The 19,088-nt window shown below is 39.1% G+C and overlaps 2 protein-coding genes across 7 annotated transcripts in view; both read right to left on the bottom strand.

Moving 5' to 3' along the window:
• Exoc2 (exocyst complex component 2) overlaps window positions 1-1,838 on the bottom strand; it is a 139,419-nt gene extending 137,581 nt beyond the window's left edge. For 4 of the 5 annotated variants that reach the window (XR_004769370.1, XR_003484105.2, XM_027409294.2 and 1 more), the window contains exon 1: window positions 1,685-1,838. Coding sequence is in view for 2 of the 5 variants with exons in the window: in XM_027409294.2 (XP_027265095.1) it covers window positions 1,685-1,802 (118 nt within the window). In the remaining 3 variants the exon portion in view is untranslated. Of the gene's footprint in view, window positions 1-1,626 lie in introns of all 5 variants that reach the window. The other variant, XM_027409295.2, reaches the window with a different exon arrangement.
• On the bottom strand, window positions 1,759-17,876 carry Hus1b (HUS1 checkpoint clamp component B). Of its 2 annotated transcripts, XM_027409297.2 has the most exons (2): window positions 12,349-13,838; window positions 1,759-1,844 (listed from the first exon to the last, which is right to left on the bottom strand). In XM_027409297.2, the coding sequence occupies exons 1-2, from the start codon at window positions 13,024-13,026 to the stop codon at window positions 1,809-1,811; spliced, it is 714 nt and encodes a 237-aa protein (XP_027265098.1). In that variant the 5' UTR covers window positions 13,027-13,838; the 3' UTR covers window positions 1,759-1,808. The 2 variants fall into 2 exon arrangements, with proteins under 2 accessions (XP_027265098.1, XP_035298778.1); XM_035442887.1 differs by lacking the exon at window positions 1,759-1,844 and having other exon boundaries at window positions 11,894-17,876.
• Window positions 17,877-19,088: the final 1,212 nt, after the last annotated feature.

The raw sequence follows: 19,088 nt of genomic DNA on the forward strand, positions 1-19,088 counted from the left end.
GAAATGGGGGCAGATTTCAGACCCACTTCATCTGAGTAAATAGGAATGATATCCAGAAAGGCACAGGTGGCATCAACTACTCAAGAACAGGCTATGTATCTGCTCATTCCTGCTTTCAAGATTCCTCTGATTTAGATTCTGACCTGCATTTACCATTTAATAGAGTCCAACAATTATTTTGAATATCACAAAATTAAAATAAGATCATGTGATCCATATGTTTTATTTCTTAAGCCCATTTTTTGCTTACTTACAAAAAAACTAACAAATCTACCTCACGACAAAATACAATAGCATCATTTTTTATTGTTTGGGGGCACTGGAGTTTTCTTTGCTGACACTGTTCATTGAGACAGGGTCTCACTATGTTGTGCTGACTGGCCTGGAACTCTATGATAACCAGGTGAGCTCCACCTCATGGAGTCCTGCCTCCTCTGACTCAAAGGAGCACAAAGGAGCACACCACCATTCCTGGTTTCGCCTCAGGTTTTAAAAAGTAACTTGACTTACACAGGTATCATCTCAATTAAAAACATGAAAATTGTTTATCAAGCTGAGTTTGCTCGTTTTTAAAAATGTTTTTTTGGCAACAATGAGGCAGGTTAAAATCTAAACTAGCAAGGTTATGAAAGTAACTTGATCAAATAAAAACAGCACCATCCAAATCTAAAGCAAGATTAAACTGTACAGAGACTGTTATCTGTCATATTTTGACACTATAGGTTACAATTTTAGAAAGGAATTCCATCTATAAGGTGTGTTTTCATGCATTCTAAACTGGATAAAGAAACAACTGGACTAAACTATGTCAAAAGCCAAGGTACTAATTAGACACGACAATCTCAATCTCTGGCCTGGAATGTGGCTCCTTTGGTAGAATGCTTGCCTAGCACATACAAAGCCCTGGGTCTGATCCCCAGCACAGCATAATGTCATCCTCTTCACTCACTTATCTTTGTAAGGCTAAATTTATTAGCTGTTTCCTAACTACTAAAAACTATAGGGGGGAAAAACAGAAAATTGCACATAATATAGTTAAATCACACTAGCAAAGACAACTACCTAGGAAGCACAAACCTCAATTATTACTACAATGTTAAACTTTAATTTGCTTTCTCTAAAAATAAACCATTGTCTGGATAGTCAAACTAGTCAGCAGCAGTTAACACGGGAAGGCAGTTCCAACTCAGACTCCAGTACTCAGCACTGGGTCTCCATCAATTACAACATCAGTGGAAAGAACATCAAGTCTAGAGTGAACTCATGGAAGATTAGAACAATATCCAACAGCATGTACTGGGAATGCACCTCTCCACCCTCCTTTGTAGTTCATTTAATTGATCTTTAAATTATATTTTAAATTCGCCTTCTAGCCCAACTATCCAACATTCACTTCTATTTTTAAAGCCAGTATTTAACTTTCATTATTAGCAAACTAAGCAGAACACTGCAAGTTGAAGGAGCAGGAACAAATCTCAGTCATTGCAAATTTTCTAAAGGATCTGGAGAAAGACAGCCTAGAGCTCATTTGATAAATAGTAACTTCCACAAAAAAAAAAAAAGGAAATAATTTATTTTTATTCAGGTCATTTTAGAGTGATCGCTACTCAAAACTATGTATCCTACCTTAACAATTCAAATTAAAACACAGCTTGCCACAATGCATCAGAGGCCATGACCTTACCTATAAGGTCAGTGGGACCAGTACCCAGGTTCTCTCCTCTAATTGTGACCTTGGTCCACGGTATTCCTTCATTAGGAGAGATGCCTGTCACAAGCGGAGGCTGCCGGGATCGAGACATTGTGCTTTATGAAGCAAATACGTGATAAGTTATAGAAGCAACCTGTTAAAGAAAGGAAGAAAGATTAGTGCCAACTGAGATAACTCTAACTGCAAGCATGTGATGTTTGACAGTGGGTGCCAACACATAAAAAGTATTTATTCACTACAGTTCTGGACTTATGATTGGTTTGGTCATTCAGCATATCCATCAACAGTTACTGAAGATAAAGTTGATGATGGACACTTGTTAGCATTGTGAAAAACATTCCAAAGAAACAAAGAGCTAAGCCCTGCGTTCCAAATGTTTATTTCACAATACTGTCACTGCATAGCTCTAGGACTACACAACTAAATCTCAAGCACACACATGAAAGCATCCTACTGTTCTACTCTCCAAGTTTTCTAAGAAACGTTTTCTAGTTGTAATTAAAATACATTTATATTCCAATAAGTGTAGGAATTCACCTCATTTTGAATTGTTGTATAGTTTATATTTTCTATCATGTACTAGATACATATACATGCAACTCAAAACACAAATGTCCTCATGTGAATTAACCGATGCTTTCTGAAAACCTATGGCATAGATTTATGGGCAGAAGCTTGTATTTCCTTACTGCCAAGAACAGGCAACATGAATAAAAATGCACACTGGAAGTCAAATAGAGGTATGCTCAAATCTTGTACTCAGATTTACTACTTCTATTTTAGTTTAGTGGCTCTTTTTGTATCTGAAATGAAGCTAATGGTAGAACCCATTCCATAAGGCTATTATGCAAATTATATAGATAATATTTGAAAACAGAACAAGGCTTATGGGAGTCAACTAATAAACCCTGCCTTCCCCAAAGATTCAGAAATTTAGGAGCTTCAAAAGGTGGGGACCAGGCTCACAAGCAAACACAAAATTTTGCTGGTTATCTGCATGATTACGGACTAGGAAGCTGGACCCTGGTTCCTTCCATAATTCTAGTCAGATAGATCAGAAGTTCAGTTCTTTAATCATAGGAGGGGTGTGGGAGGGTCAGGGCAGATTGAAAATAGGGATCAGAGGAAACCTGGGCAGCAAAGTGGAATCCTTAAACATCCCTCCCTCCTATCTATTATTACAGCCCTGTTGCTATCATGAGAACCCATTCCACTCTTGGGTAGGAGGAAAAGCAAAAGCAAAAACAAACACAAAGATCCTGAATGTACATGTCCCCTCCCCAACTATCACAGGTAACATATAGATAAACTATGTACACGCAAGCTAAATTCAATCAGTTGTCAACAACCTCATTCTCAAATATGGGACAACCAACAAATCGAGAAAAATATGGAAGAAAGAGATGGAAGGCAAACACACTGTAGGTAGTACATGTGCTGAAGGTTTTCCTTCCCATGTCCTTCATCCAAACTTAAGAAACCAAAGTCTTAAACTCAGGCACCTCAGACTGTGCCCTAGGAAACAACAGACTTTAAAGGGGTAAGAAAGATAAAATGAGGTCATTGGGGTTCTGTAACCCAACATGACGAGTGTCCTTAAGAAGCATTTGGGAAACATTATCAAGAGAAGACCATGTGAGGATACAGGAAGACATCACCTGCAAGGCAAAGAAGGAAGAAACACATGGGAAACACAGCCTGGCCACATCTTGTCCTGGGACTTCCAGCCTACAGAACAGTGAACAAATGAACTCCTTTGGCTAAGACGCCTATAGGAATTTGTTATAGCAGCCATAGCAAAAGAAAAATAGCAGGTAACAAAAGGATTAGAAAATTTGAAAACAAGTATCTGCTAAAAAAGAAAACATTCATCCCTGAAGGAAAAGCATGCCATGAACATGAACATGACACACACACACACACACACGCACGCACGCACGCACGCACGCACGCACGCACGCACGCACGCACGCACACAAGCTTTTTTTTTCTTTTAGTGGTGTGTATATCTTTTTTTCCTTCCTTTTTTTTTTTTGTTAATTCAAATTAGAAACAAGCTTGTTTTACCTGTCAACACCAGTTCCCTCTCCCTCCCCTCCTCCCCTACCCTCCACTGACCCCCATCCCATCACCTTTCTGCTCCCCAGGGAAGGTGAGGCTATCCATGGGGATCTTCAAAGTCTGTCATGATTTGGAGCAGGGCCTAGGCCCTCCCTGGTGTGTCTAGGCTGAGACAGTATCCCTCTAATAAGAGCTCTTAAAAAAAAAATAATAATAATGCAGGAAATGCTCACTACTTTCACTAGAAGTCTACAAGAGGCAGCTGTAACACAAAGAAAACAGAAATCTGGCACTAGGGAAATGTCCAGAGATCCACAATATGACCCCAACTAACAATCTAAGCAGTAGTGGAGAGGCTATCTTAAATGTTCTTCCCCGATAATGAGATTGATGACTACCTTATATACCATCCTGGAGCTTTCATCCAGTAGCTGATGGAAGCAGATGTAGACACCCATAGCTAAACACTGAACTGAACTCCTGGAATCCAGTTGCAAAGAGGGAGGAGTGATATGCAAAGGGGTCAAGATCAGGCTGGTGAAACCCACAGAAACAGCTGAACTGAACAAGGGGGAGCTCATGGACTCCAGACTGATAGCTGGGAAACCAGCATAGGTCTGACCCACACCCCTGATCATGGGTGTCAGTTAGGAGGCCTGGGCAATCTATGGGGCCTCTAGCAGTGGATCAGTATCTATCCCCAGTATACGAATGGACTTTGGAAGCCCATTCCACATAGAGGGACACTCTCAGCATAGACACAAGGGGGCAGGCCTAGGCCCTGACCCAAATGGTATTACACACTTTGAAGATCCCCCATGGAAGGCCTCACCCTCCCTGAGGAGCAGAAAAAGGATGGGATAGGGGGTTGGTGGGGACAGGGGAGGAGGGGAGGAAGTGGGAACTGGGATTGACATGTAAAACAAGCTTGTTTCTAATTTAAATAAAAAAGGAAGAAAAAAAAACCTTTGTAAGACACCCACAGTTCACAAAAATACTTAGTGCTGTGTTTAAAACCTATCAGAACTAGACTCTTCTACCTCTCCTCCTCCATCTTCAGCCACTTCATTCATGTCCAAAACCAGAAAGTTATCAATCATCTCTGAAAATGCTGAAGAGGCTCTACATCCTACAGCATCAAATTGTTAGCCAGGACATTAGCCTTTCTATAATCATTAACAAACACATCAATTTCATTAATATGCAAGTCTGCATTCATCCTAAATAAGTCTCAAAATTCTGTATCAAAAGACCATTTCAAAAGAAATTTATTTATCTTTTATTGTTGAAAGAGTTTATATATTAGCTTTATGTACATCTCAGTAAATAGAGGTCACAAGCTGGGCAGTGGCGGCGCACACCTATAATCCCAGCACTCAGGAGACAGAGGCAGATGGACCTCTGTGAGTTCCAGGCCAGCTTTGTCTACAAAGCGAATGCCAGGATAGGCTCCAAAGCTACACAGAGAAACCCTGTCTCGAAAAACAAAACAACAACAACAAAAGTAGAGTGCAAAATCAACTGTGCTAAACCAATTCAGCACTAATAACTGAGTTCAACTGTATTAGAATTAGCATCTACATATAAAAATCAGTTGTTTAGGGCTGGAGAAATGACTCAGCAATTATGAGCACATATTGCTCTTGCACAGGACCCAAGTTTGGTTCTGTGTACCACACTGAACAGCTCACAACCACATGTAACTCCAGTTCCAGGATGATTTGATGCCTCTAGCCTCTGTGGATACATGTGCTCACATGCACATACATATACATTATAAAAAATCTTTTAAAAACTCAGCCATGTAAAATATTCTAGGAGGAAACAATTAGAAAATTTCTATTTCTATTTACAAGCCACAGATGTAGTTCAGCTGATAATCCTTGCCTAGCATGCATAAAGACCTGGGTTAGATCCCCAACACTGCATATCCTGAGGGGTGGAACCCTTTCCTGTAAGTTCGGGACTCAAGAGATACAGGCAAGATGATCAGAAGTTCAAGGTCATCCATGGTTACATAGTGACCCTGAGGATAGCCTGGTATTAATGACCTTTTATGTCAAAATTCTTTAATTGAAAATATTATTATGAGTAATTAAATATTCAGACAGGAATAGGTGAAGATCTACCTCACAATTCATGGACCAGAAGTTTTCTTAAAACTGATTTTTTTTTTTTTTTTTACTTCACTAAGTTTCCTGGGGTGGGGGGAGATCCATAATACTGATGTATAAAGAGCTTGTACAACGTAACAGCAAAATGTTTCTTAAATAAGCAGAAGATTTGAAGATACTTCATACAAGATAAATAAACTCAGTTTGGGGATATGATGGCACACATCTGTAATCCGAATACTCAGGAAGCTGAAGAAGACCCTGAGTTCAAAAGTAGTCTGTCCTATACAATGTGACCCTGTTTCAAAGTAAGTTTTATATAAATAAATGCATACATATACATATGTATGTATATACACATCTATAATGCATAAGTTATACAAATACATAATTACAAAGAAAAATCACTCAGGGAATACTAAAACTAGTTAGTACATGATTTTAAAAAAATGGATAGCCACATAGTATTTAAACATCTTCCTATTAATTAACTTCAAAGAAACAGATATATTGCCCAAGCCAAATTGATAAGAATATTAGAGAAACCTATAATGAAAAGTAATTTTATAAAAGAATTGCAAGGTACACTCAGAAAGTGCCAGGGTCAAGAAAAAAATTTTAAAAGGCTGAATATCTATCCTCTGTTGATACATACACTTACAGAATATTAGAGTTAAATATCCATTGCATCTAATAATGATTACTGCATGGGATCCCAGAACAGGACATTTTCTATCAAACTACATAACTAGAAGGACTGTCACCCACTCTATTTGAATTTGGGATTAGGAAGTATGGTATCACTGGTAAACTTCCTAAAGCGAATAGTGGTACTGTGACAATATGAACCCATGTACTCAGTGACTCTATACTGCAATATTTCGAAACTGGTGTACTTGATGTAACTGCACTATGCAATATGAATCCCATGGTCAGTAACTGCATATTAACTAAAGGCACTTGATATAACCGTACTGTGCCAATATGAACCCTGATCTTAGTGATTGCATACTAAAGTATTTGGGAAATGCTGCTCTTTATTTTCAAATGATATCAGACAAAATAAACAGGTAAATGGAAAAGATAAAAAAAAATGGGCCAAAAATAAGTATTTGATGATCTGGCTAATGGTTTGGCAAGAATCATTACTTTTAATATTCTTGAATTTTTTTTTTTAGTTTCAAAAATTATCTCAAAATGTTATCAAAAACAATGTTTTGATATTATTTTAAATTAAAAAACAAACACAGCATATTAACACCCTATTTAGCTCCTTAATAGAAAAATCTCACAATAAATATATTTATACCTAACATTGACAAAATTCACAAACAAGCAACCAATAAACTGATTTTAAATAACAGATGTAATCAGTATTTTTACATATAATAGTAATGACAAGAGTTTCTGTCCCTCCTGGTCCCACAACCATTTAGTTCCAAATAAATACATTGAGGCTTATATTAACAACAAACTGTTTGGCCAATGGCTCAGGCTTCTTATTGGCTGGTTATCTCTTAATTATTAACCCATTTTTATTAAACTATGTATTGTCATGAGGCTGTGGCTTACCTGAAATGCTCCAGCATGTCACTCCTTTGGTGGCTAATGGTATCTCTCTCTGGTGACTGCTCCCTGCCTTTCCTGTTCCCAGAATTCTCCTAGTCTGGTAGCCTTGCCTACACTTCCTGTCTGTCTACTAGCCAATCAGCATTTATTCATTAACCAAAAAGAGAAACATATATTCACAGCACACAGAAGGACATCCCCCATCAAAATAACATTTTACAAATAATTATTCTTTTAAAGGGATAACTGTTGCTGACTAATCCTCTAAAAGAAGACATGAGTTTTTCAAATACTTAAGTATATGCTTGGAAACTACAATGTGGAATTTAGCCTGGTAATATAGTAATAAAAATTTAAGGACCTACAAAGACATATATTTGGGAGGTAAGAGTTCTAACAACTGTTTTAACAAATAACTATATTGTCCCAAAGATACTGTAACACTTAATGCATGGAAAATAGACAAGGAAAGATTGAATAATTAACCTGTCTCATGGATTAACAACCACAAACCAATTCTTGACAAAGGAAAACCCTTCTTTAATTGGCCTGGAAAACTGGGTCCTTTGAGTGACTTAATTAGCTTACTGACACTCTTGAAATCACAGCCCAAATTGGATAAGCATGTAAGTACTTTCAGAATCTTGTCTAGTTCACGTACAGAACCAAATTTCTAAGCACAAATGCTCTGCTTTCTTTGTTGCCAGAAAAACAGTAGCATGACAACTTAATGAAAGTGAGTAATTACCATTGACATTACAGGGAAAAGATGACTAACAGAAATGTTACTGTCGGTAATCTTGAGACTTTGGAGAGCAGAAAGGACATACTAGTATTCACAAAGAAAGAAGACATTTGACCAATCCAGTGAAAGCCAAGCCCTTAATATGAACAAACTGTCTCCCAGCGATATGCAATGACTTTTAGCTATTTCTGCACCATGACTGTCACCTGCTGCCAAGATTCCCTACCATGATGGATTCTTATTGTTCTAAAAACCACAAACACTCTCCTCTTTTCTATCAATAGCTTTAGGCATGGTGTTGGAGCTTAATGAAAGAAATCACCATCTCTGTGTTACAGCACACACACACACACACACACACACACACACACACACACACACACACACACACACACACACACACGGTGGAGATCCTGAAGCTTTCCAAAATGGCTTTTATACATAATCCCAAAAGTACCCTGAGAGTCAATCTCTTCAAGGCCATCTCCAGAGTTTGAGGAAGAAGTCCACAGTGAAGTGAAAGTGTGCTTAAAAGTTTTCTATCTGAGGAACTATGGAATAAATTCACACACATGCTGTTAAGTCATAGTCTTTATTCTTGTGCCTATTTTTCTGTCCTCTAATTTTCTTCTAAGTTCCAATTCTTTCCAGTTCTCCTTTGCTTCTCTGTTCACCTCATTTAAATACATTTTTTACAGGAGGCTTAAGGAAAAAAGAAAAAAGTTACAATCTCATTGGTCACAGCACATTCCTTGGGTAAACGATAAGGAGCTGAGCCATTTACCATGGCAACACATAAAAGGGGGCATGGTGCTTGGCAACTTCCCAGGCAGTGGCATTGAAAACATCCCAAACCCAAAAAATACATTATCTTATCTTGTTTGTAACCCAGAACACAAAAGGGGGTTGGGGGGGGTTATAACTTGGGCTGCAAGGCCAGAACATCCATTGTTGTCCTGGCTAACTGTGAAACTTTACCCACAGTAGCTGGACATAGGACTGATTTTCTTTGGACTTACTTAATCAATTAATAGTTATTTGGGACCTAAACAATAAACAGTTAGTTGAAGCCTGAGTTGTATATCATAAACTGAGGTTAGAAGTTTGTGCAGAGTTTTAATTGCTAAAAGTTTAGTAGGGAATGCTGCTAGTCCCCCATCAGCTGGACCTGGCAAGGGAAACAGGCAAGCAATTCAGGTCACTTTTGTCTCTGAAGGACTTTGATTCAACAACTCAGACACTTTGTAATTCTACCCTTGAGTAAAATCTGTGAAAGTCCAACTAGTTATCTATCCACAGAAATATTACATCTGGCCAATACACTGTCAGCTTAGCTAATTATAGAGAGCAGGCATCTAAGTGTCTTACAGTCCATGTGGAATAATGTATCTAGTTATGAAACATATTCTAGTATTTTTTCTACATATCAAAATTATGCAGCTTGATGAGGAGTCATCTTCCTGACTATCCATGGATACTTGTGCCATAAAATTAAGATGCAATCATGATATTACACATACATATCACATGAAATTACACACTACAGTGCAGGTAATGGGGAAAAACCATAGCTGCTTTTGTACATGTGAAATAACAAACAGGAGCAACATTGTCCAGAGTGGGTCCTCCTGCAGGCCCTGCTTGGGCAGGATTCTCCTTCATCAGAGAATAACTCCTCTGGTGGGTTAATATCTGAATACTAGTTATCACCTGCTGTATACTTCCACAGCCCACAACATAATCCTCACATTTTTTTTAAATAGTTCACTAAACTAAACGATCCCACACATCTGACTCAGAAGTGAGAAAGTAAACTGTTACTGAGTTTAAACTCTCTGAAATGGCTATTCACCAATAATGTTAAGACTACTGTTGAGAATCTTTAGAAAACAATTGTTTATCTCCCTGAATCAAGAGACTTTAATGAGACAACGTTCAACTGATCTGTCTAGGTTCAATGTCTGTGTCCTTTCCACAACACAGGTAGAATTTAGAAATAAGCAAAACAGATAGGAATAAGGAAAATTCTATCATCTAATAAGCTAAACATCTAACTCCATCATCAAAACAAATTACTTGTTACTGACTAAAATGTAGTCATGAGAATTTACTAAATATACAAAAATAAAAGTTACCAAGTCCACAGCCTGCCTTAATCTTTTATCAAACTAAAATTAATATGAAATAATGAACCTACTCTCAATGAGACTGTTCATCACTGCACCAACACTTTATAATATCTTCTATTCCTCAAATAATGAAATATTTATTTATTAAAATATTATTTTCTGGGGCAATGGCTCAACAGTTAAGAAAACTTGTTCTTCCAGAGGACCCAGGTTTAGTTCCCACTATCCACATCAGCTTACAATGGTCTGTAACTCCACTTCTAGGAGATTCAATTCCCTCTTCTGGCCTCCATGGGCCCCAGGCACACACATAATGCACTTACAAGCATGCAGGCAAAGCACTTATATATATATAATGAAAGAAAGAAAAAAGAGAGAGAGAAGAGAGAGAGAGAGAGAGAGAGAGAGAGAGAGAGAGAGAGAGAGAGAGAGGAGGTTATTCTCTAAATGGAAATAATGAAACACCATGGGCAAAAAGAAAAATAAAAAATGGAAACTTGGTTTACTCAAAAATTACCCATAAGCACCAGGGCATTGGTGGCTCACACCTTTAATCCCAACACTCAGGAGGAAGAGGCAGGTGGATCTCTGTGAGTTTGAGACCAGCCTGGTCTACTAAGCGAGTTCCATGACAGGCTCCAAAACAATACAGAGAAACGCTGTCTCGGAAAAACAAACAAACAAAAAATATTACCCCATAAGCAACATCTTGGTTCAAGATGAGCAGGGAGTTCCAGGGATGTGGATTTCATGAGTGGACTTTTCAGTAACACAGATGCCCTTGAGTCATCTGTGCTCCTATAACCCCAAATATACTCATAGGTTCTCTAAGCTATGCTTGGAGTGAATCTCCTTAGGCTTTTAGATGTCTTCCCTATCTGAAGTAAACATATACTTGTCATGTCTCCCCCAAGAAAACTCTCACAAAAGTCCCTTAAGTAAATAAAATATATGAAAAATAGCCAACTCAAACTGTCTATATTGATAAGCCCAAAGCCATACATTTTTACCTTGAACAGCTAGAGGTTATAGGTGCCAACTCTATGCAATGGAAAATTTGTAAATAACCTCAGACTTCACACAATACCATGAGAAGGTGGTTATCAATTTACAGTACTACAGTATGTACCAGAGCTAATATTATGTAGCCATATCCCATCTTTACATTTATCTCTATTGTGAATGGCGCTGATACATGTTAACTTAGCAGCTGCATATATACTTAATAGTACTGAATGTCAAGACTATAATCTATACATATTTTTGCATTTTTTTATTTTAAAGTATTTTATGCTGCAGGACTCCTCTGAATTAAAAAAAAAAATGTTACAAATACCCACACACAAAAAACAATCTGCCTGCTGGGCGTTGGTGGCGCACACCTTTAATCCCAGCACTCGGGAGGCAGAGGCAGGCGGATCTCTGTGAGTTCGAGGCCAGCCTGGTCTCCAGAGCGAGTGCCAGGATAGGCTCCAAAGCTACACAGAGAAACCCTGTCTCGAAAAACCAAAAAAAAAAAAGTTTATTTTAAAACGAGAAATTTCTCTTTCTTCACAATGGTATTTCATAATAAAATAATGCAATTGTTTCAGGATTCAGTTAATTTATTTTATTACAATCTTTTTTTTTCCAAAACAACTAAGTTAAATATAATTTAACTGTCAAAGCCAAAATACAGGCACATGAACTATCCAATTATTTCTCCAATTGTTTGTTAACATTTTACAAAGGAAGTGCTCAACAAAATAAACACCCTACATAATCCACAGGGGTGCAGGCTTTTAATACAAGTAACTCAGTGATTCAGTTCTTTCCAGAACTTAAGTAAGATTTCTTTGAAAAAGACAATTAGGACTGCTTGAGTTATGAAGCAGGAATAAAGTACTGAAGAGAGATATCATCATGAACCAAAACAAGATGAAGCAGAGTATTGCTCGAAATATTACATAAGGCCATTGTGGGGTTTGTCTGCTGCTGTCCTTCAAAAAACAGCAGAAGCTTCCTGTTGTCCACACTCACCTGCACCATGCTCTCTGGGTCTTTTTCTTGAGTCATACCCAGAACGGCTTTTGGAGGATTTCCGAGATTTTTAAAATAGCTTTTAATAGTCACCACATCAGTTTCTACACTCAAGTTCATCTTGCCGTTTTGATTTGCTTCCAGCAGCACACGATCGCCCACATTTGCCATCCTCTCCACCATGTTCTTCAGCGTCTTCAGAGCTGGCAGATAAACACTGACATCAGAGGCCGGAACCCGGGGCTCCGCACACTCCTTCCACCACCTTCTGGGAAGCACCTTCACAGGCAGGTCGTGGACCATCGCACGGCTGTGGCCAGGGCACGACGCCAGCTCCACAACCACAGTGAGGCAGGGGCGCCGCTTGTTGGTGAGCTGGAGCTTCAGGGATGAAGCGTTGCCCGCATTCCTCACGGCTCTGGCCAGGTGCTCAGACATCAGCTCTAGATAGATCTCATTGAATTCCTCCGAAACACCCTCCATACAGAAGTGCCGGAAGACTCCCCGCCTCACCTCACCCCACAGCTGGGCCTCACCCAGCAGCCCGGTGGGGCAGAAGCACAGCCTGTCACGACACACGCGGAGCACACAGACCTTCGCCAGCCTTGCTACAGTGCCGCTGACCTGGATGAAGAGCTCTAGAATACTCTTGCTGGTGATCTTAGCCCGAAATTTCATGGCGCCTGACTGGTAGAGGGAGTGCTGTGAGGAGAAAACTGACAGACAGGCCAGCTGGTTCACCCTTCCTGTCTGGAGTGCAGCCCGCTTAACCTTCCGGCCTGGGGCTCAGCTGGCTCACCTACCCAGTCTGGGGTGCACCCTGCCGCCCCTCCCTCCGGTCCCAGCACGGTCTACACTTTGGTTCCACCTGAGTGCAGGCGCACTTCCACCTGAGGCAACTTAGGGCAAACACTATGGGAGGATGGCCTCTGGACGCATCCTTACCTTTCCACTTGCCTGTACTATTTGAATGCTTTACTGCTTCTGGTAATCTCATAAGAAGGACACTATACACATGGTGACCACAATCAAAAGTTGAGATAACCAGCCCTTTTAAAATATTTGGCACACACACATATATATATATATATCGTCTTGTTCAATCCAGACGTTACTTGTAAATGTCAATACATGTGTCACACAATGTGGTAAATTAGACAATTAGACATGCACTTTACAACCTGACATTTGCACCTAAAATACATATAAAATAGATATCATTCACACCATTAAACAATAACAAGTCTTATCATTTTTGTGGCTGGTTTTCCATCATATTGATAAAATAATTATTCCATAAGAGGAACTCACACGATCTAATTTTGACCTATTAATAGGATAACAATGAATATATGTTATACAAAATACTTTTACTTTTGTTAATATTTACTTGCAACCAGGTGGTGGTGGCACACGCCTTTAATCCCAGCACTGTGTAGGCAGACACAGGCAGATCTCTGTGAGTTTGAGGCCAGCCTGGTCTACAAAATGAGTTCCAGGACAGCCAGAGCTGTTACACAGAGAAAACCTGTGTAAGAAAAGAAAAAGAGAAGAAGCCAAAAAGAAAAAAAAGAAGAAGAAAGAAAATTTTACTTGCATTAAATTTAAAGGGGAACTCCTGGTGATAGCATATACATATAAAACTGTTCTATGTTACCAAACTGTCACAGAGAACATTCTATCAACATACCTTCCCATCAACACCATCGCACAGCAAACTAGTTTGCATGTAGCAATGTGATGGGTAGAATAACATAGCTTCAACTTGCAAGGTCAATTTTACTTTCATTACTTTTTTATGGAGTCTGTTGCTTGACTTTTAAGGTCTCTGGTAAGGTCCAGCTGGTGACACATGCCAATAATTCTAACACTGGGAGCCAGAGGCAGGGAGGATCACAGGTTTAAAGAAAGCTAGGGTTACATTCCAAGGCCAGTCTAAGCTATAATCTCTAAATAAAATATAGAATTTTATTTCAAATAAATAAATGAATAACAAAAGAATAAAATCTCTGGCAAGAACATTAACCCTCTGTCCCTGTAAACACTGCCTAGATTAGTCTTTGGCTTTCATATTGCTTATGGTGCTCTTTGTATTAAAAAAAAAATTAGATACTTTTATGTTAAATGTATTTGTCTTTTCTCTGTTGATCCTAGAGTCCTGAAACAAATGAAATACAGAGTATGCAGCTCAAGGTTCTATATTCATTCTATTCCAGAAGAATCTTTGGTTAGCCCTACTGTTTTCAACTAGGCAGGGATCCATATTGACCAAGCAGCCCTCTAAGGTCTCTTGGAGCTCAGGATCTGATGACTGGCTACTTCTTCGGCTTCCTTCTGGCCCGAAATGAGTCCTGAATCTTGTCCCAATTTTTGCCCATAGACAGCAGCATCTCGGCTTGGGGGTTATAGCAATCAGCGGCTCTATGTAAACTTTCAGCTCCTCTTTGTCTCATAGTTACTGTTCTACTGCTTCGAAGAGACTAAGACCAAGGAAACTCCTTTAAAAGACAATGTTTAATTGGGGACTTGCAAACAGCTTAAGAGTTAGTCCCTTTATCATCATGGTGGGAAGCATAAAGACCTGGCGTTAGATCCACAAGCAGCAGAAGCAGAAGCAGCAGCAAAGAGACTGGCTCTGGCATGGGCTTTTCAACCCTCAAAGTCTGCCAGCAACAACACACCTCCTAATCCCCCCAAACAGCTCATCAACTAAAACTAAGAACACATATACACGAGCCCATGGGAGCCATTCCCATTCAAACCATAAACTCTTCATGGCCTCCATTTGTCCATGGGTAGCCTCAGGATTTCCTCTAACATGCTCATCTTTCTGATGGTCAAACTATTGAGGGTCAAATATTTCAGATGTTCATGCATCACAGACACAAGGGAATGTATGCTTCTGTACTTACTTATGTTCTAGCCATTAAAAGGCAGGGACCCAGCAACCACCATATACAGGATGACTCCAAGACTTGCTGTATCTACCACGGGGCCCCTGTACTTTTTTTCCCATTAGAAGGGGACCACAGCATATGGTACCTAGCTTGCTTCTAGAACTGAACACATTACAGACGCCAAAGTCCATGAGATGGATGTTAAGGTCAGCATCTACTATAGCTTGGATGTAAAATGTTCCACAAAAGTCGATGTGTTAAATGCTTGATGTCCAGGGTGGTGCTACTAGGAAGTGAAGTAGACCTTTAGAAGGTGGGGCCTAGCCCTCAGGCCACTGGGGCATGCATTCAAAAGGACCATGGGATCCTCGCCTTTGTTCTATTTCTTTCTGCTCCCTAGAACATGAGAGAATTGGTGCTGCTCCTCCATGCATGCCTGCCATGATGTGCTGCCTGGCCTCAAAACTTCAAGAATACAAACCAAAATAACCCTTTTCTCTTTGTAATTGGCTCAGGTATTATTGTAGTGACAGAAAGCTGACCTACACAGATGAAAGGGCAGGTTGTTGGTATGGGAAGGATTTTGAAATGGGATGAAAGTTTAGGATGGGATGGAACAAAACGATGACACAGAATGGGATGATACAGAATGTTGGGATAGAATGGGAAGTAGGGATGGAATGGAATGTTAAGATAGGATAGGATACAATAACGGAATGAGAAGCAAAGGGATGAGCGACAACACTGGAATTAAATGGGGTGATAAGATGAGATGGAATGGAACAGGATGGGGCACTGATCTCTTATTATATCAGGTACTATTGCAATTAGAGCCTTTGACATGTAATTGTAGTTGTAAGCTGCTAATTCTCACATCTTTGTCATACCTAACCATGATTGTAATGTTTGTTTGTTTTTTTCTCCAAAATGTTGCACATAGTATGACAGTTAACCCAGTGCTAAGCAACCATGGAGAAGCAACCGCTATGCTGACAGAAGTGAACTTCTGTATCTACCTATTTGTCTCTGTATGTGTACAGCAGCAGTCTGCCATGCGGTAAGTACAAGAAGGAGATATGTTAGGGAATTTCATATTAATTTTTTTTTTATCTAAAGCTTTTCCTTACTGGAGGAACACACGGGAGTGATATCCAAGTTTTTTGTGCTCCAGAACAGAAACTGAAAAGTATTTTTATAATATTTATATTATTAAACTTTAAGAATAACCTTTACAATATACTCAAACTTTAGTATATAAGGGCAACCTAAAACTTAAAGGTATTTTAATGGAATGTGTGTGTACTGAATTAAAGTTAAAAACCAGAAATATATATTACGTCTTAAAATTCATATTTACCAAAGAAAGATTAACAGAAAGAAGTATCATGCAACTGTATGCTTTTTTTTTGAACTGTATGTATTTTTATTGGTAAGTTTCTTTTTAAAGCACAAGTCTCTGACCAATGTAGCAAGCAAGCTCTAAACTGCAGCAGTATATTTTAATATTTTCAGCTATTTGGAAATTAAAGATGAAATATGGTGGTTTGAATGAGAATGGCCTCTATAGACTCATATATTTGAATGCCTGGTCCCCAAGTGGTGGAACTGTTTGGGAAGGATTGGAACGTGTGGCCTTGTTGGTGTCACTGAGGGGCAGGCTTTGAGGTTTCAAAAGCCCACAACCATTCCCAGTTATTGTGCAATTTCCCTCCCTCCCCACTTTTCTCCCTCCCCCATCCCTGCCCCCTCCCTCTCTCTGCCTCATTGCCGCATGCCTATCTGCTTGCTCACATGCTCCCTGTCATGATGGCCATGACTCACCCTCTACATTGTAAACAACAATAAACTCTATCTTCTAGAAGTTGTCTTGGTAATGTCTCTCAACAACTGAAAAGCAAATAAGACATAAGTGCTGGAAGATGGCTCAACTGAGCATAAGGACCTCATCCAGATCCCCAACCCTTGTAAAAAGCAGGCATGATGGTATGTACTTGTAATGCCAGTCTGGAGGTAGACGCTGTCTCAAAAAGTAAAGGTGAAGACCAAAGATGTGTGGTGTCAACCCTAGACATCTATACACACATACACATGCATTCACATATATACATATGAGACAAAAAATATAAAATGAAATTCTTTTACTACTTAGAAGTAGAAAAGATTTCTGAGACCTACAAAACCCTTAGGATGAGGAGGGACAGAAACTTTCTAATAGTTTTTGAAACTGTTTGCAAATATATACCATGATATAGCATGAAACTATTTGCAAATACATACCATGATAGAGGCCGATAATAATGAGAGCTTTTGAAAATGTGTTTGCAAAATATAGCAAGGTTTCACTTACTAGAGGTCACAAATAATGAGATATTATGCATAAAGGAAATTTCTAAGAGGCTTTAAACTTTAAAAATGCATCTATAATTTTCAAGTTATTTTGCCTAAGATATTTCTACACTGCATTTGCCTTTCCTATTCAATAAATTCCAGGCTAGAAATGTGGCTCAGTGGTAGAGCATTAGCCTACCATAGACAAAGTTCTGGTTTTAATCTCCAGCAAAGCAAAAACTAAAAAATCATCACAAAATACCATTATTTATTTATTTATTTATTTATTTATTTATTTATTTTTAGTTACCATGAACATTAATAACTGTTCTGGGCGTGTTCCTAGATTTCTGCTTCAGACTGCAGTGTTTAACAAGCTTGTTTTATTTTTATAGTCTTGCTTGATGTCAGACTCTTACTGATTATTAAAACCAGGGTACCAGCCAGCCTCTGCCAAGTCTCTCAACTTCTGCAGTGTTCCTGCCTGATGGCCACTCTTCCCGGCTCTCCTGCTCCAGGATGGGAGCTCTGATGATGTTCATGATGTTCAAACGCCACTCAGGCCTCTCTCAAGTCAGGAAGAGCCAGAGTATCTTGTTCTTCTCGTCCCAGACTAGAGTTCTCCACTGCAGCAATAATCCAAGTTTGGACAGGACTAAACGTTGTAGTAAAGGTTGTTCTGTGTATGGCAAGACATTCAATAGCATAGCTAGTCTCCATACACGATGCCAGTAGCTCAGCTGCATGAACTGTGGAGAATTAAGCTGAACACAGAAGCAAGCAGCATGCTCACATCCATTTCTCTCTGATTTTAGCTAGTGGTGTGATGAGACTAAATGCTTCAGGTCCCTGCTGCCTTGACTTCTCCACAACAATGGACCTAAAAGGAATGGTGAACTAAAATAAGCCTTTTTCTTCTACGTTGCTTTCTATCAGGGTATTTTATCACAGCAACAAAAAAAATGGCACTAAGACACAGCTGAAGACCAAGCACTCACACACAAACCTGTAGGTAAAACTTGAGATTCACAACACATTACTGTCCCTGAAATTCACATGGTAACATCATGACCTTTCTGAAATCATGCCTTATGTTTCCTTTGGTCACAGAAGAAACCTAACTCCTGCATCCCACATGCCCAGACTCTAAACTCCATCTACAGTATCTTCAGATCCCTGTCTAAAAAGGAACAAGCAGACAATGGGACAATGCTGTGGCTGTGATGGCATCTATTCTGTACCAGTTTTAGCCATGAGGCTCCAGACAAGTAGACATAATGTCAAAAAATGACCAAAAAGTATTGCTTGTGACTTACAAAATTAAAGAGGAGGCTGAATATGTCCCATGATCCAAAAACAACAAACTAGAAACTAGCAGAATCTATTTTTAATTAAGTTTTATATTGCTATTCCAGGTTCTAAGAGAACTAAAAACTTCTAAGAGATTAAGTAAAACATGTTAAATTCATCATAATTCACATACAAATGTTACAAAGAAATCAAGGTTCACACTTT

Source organism: Cricetulus griseus, chromosome 3 (genome assembly GCF_003668045.3).
Source record: "Cricetulus griseus strain 17A/GY chromosome 3, alternate assembly CriGri-PICRH-1.0, whole genome shotgun sequence".
In the NCBI taxonomy this organism is placed as follows: domain Eukaryota; kingdom Metazoa; phylum Chordata; class Mammalia; order Rodentia; family Cricetidae; genus Cricetulus; species Cricetulus griseus.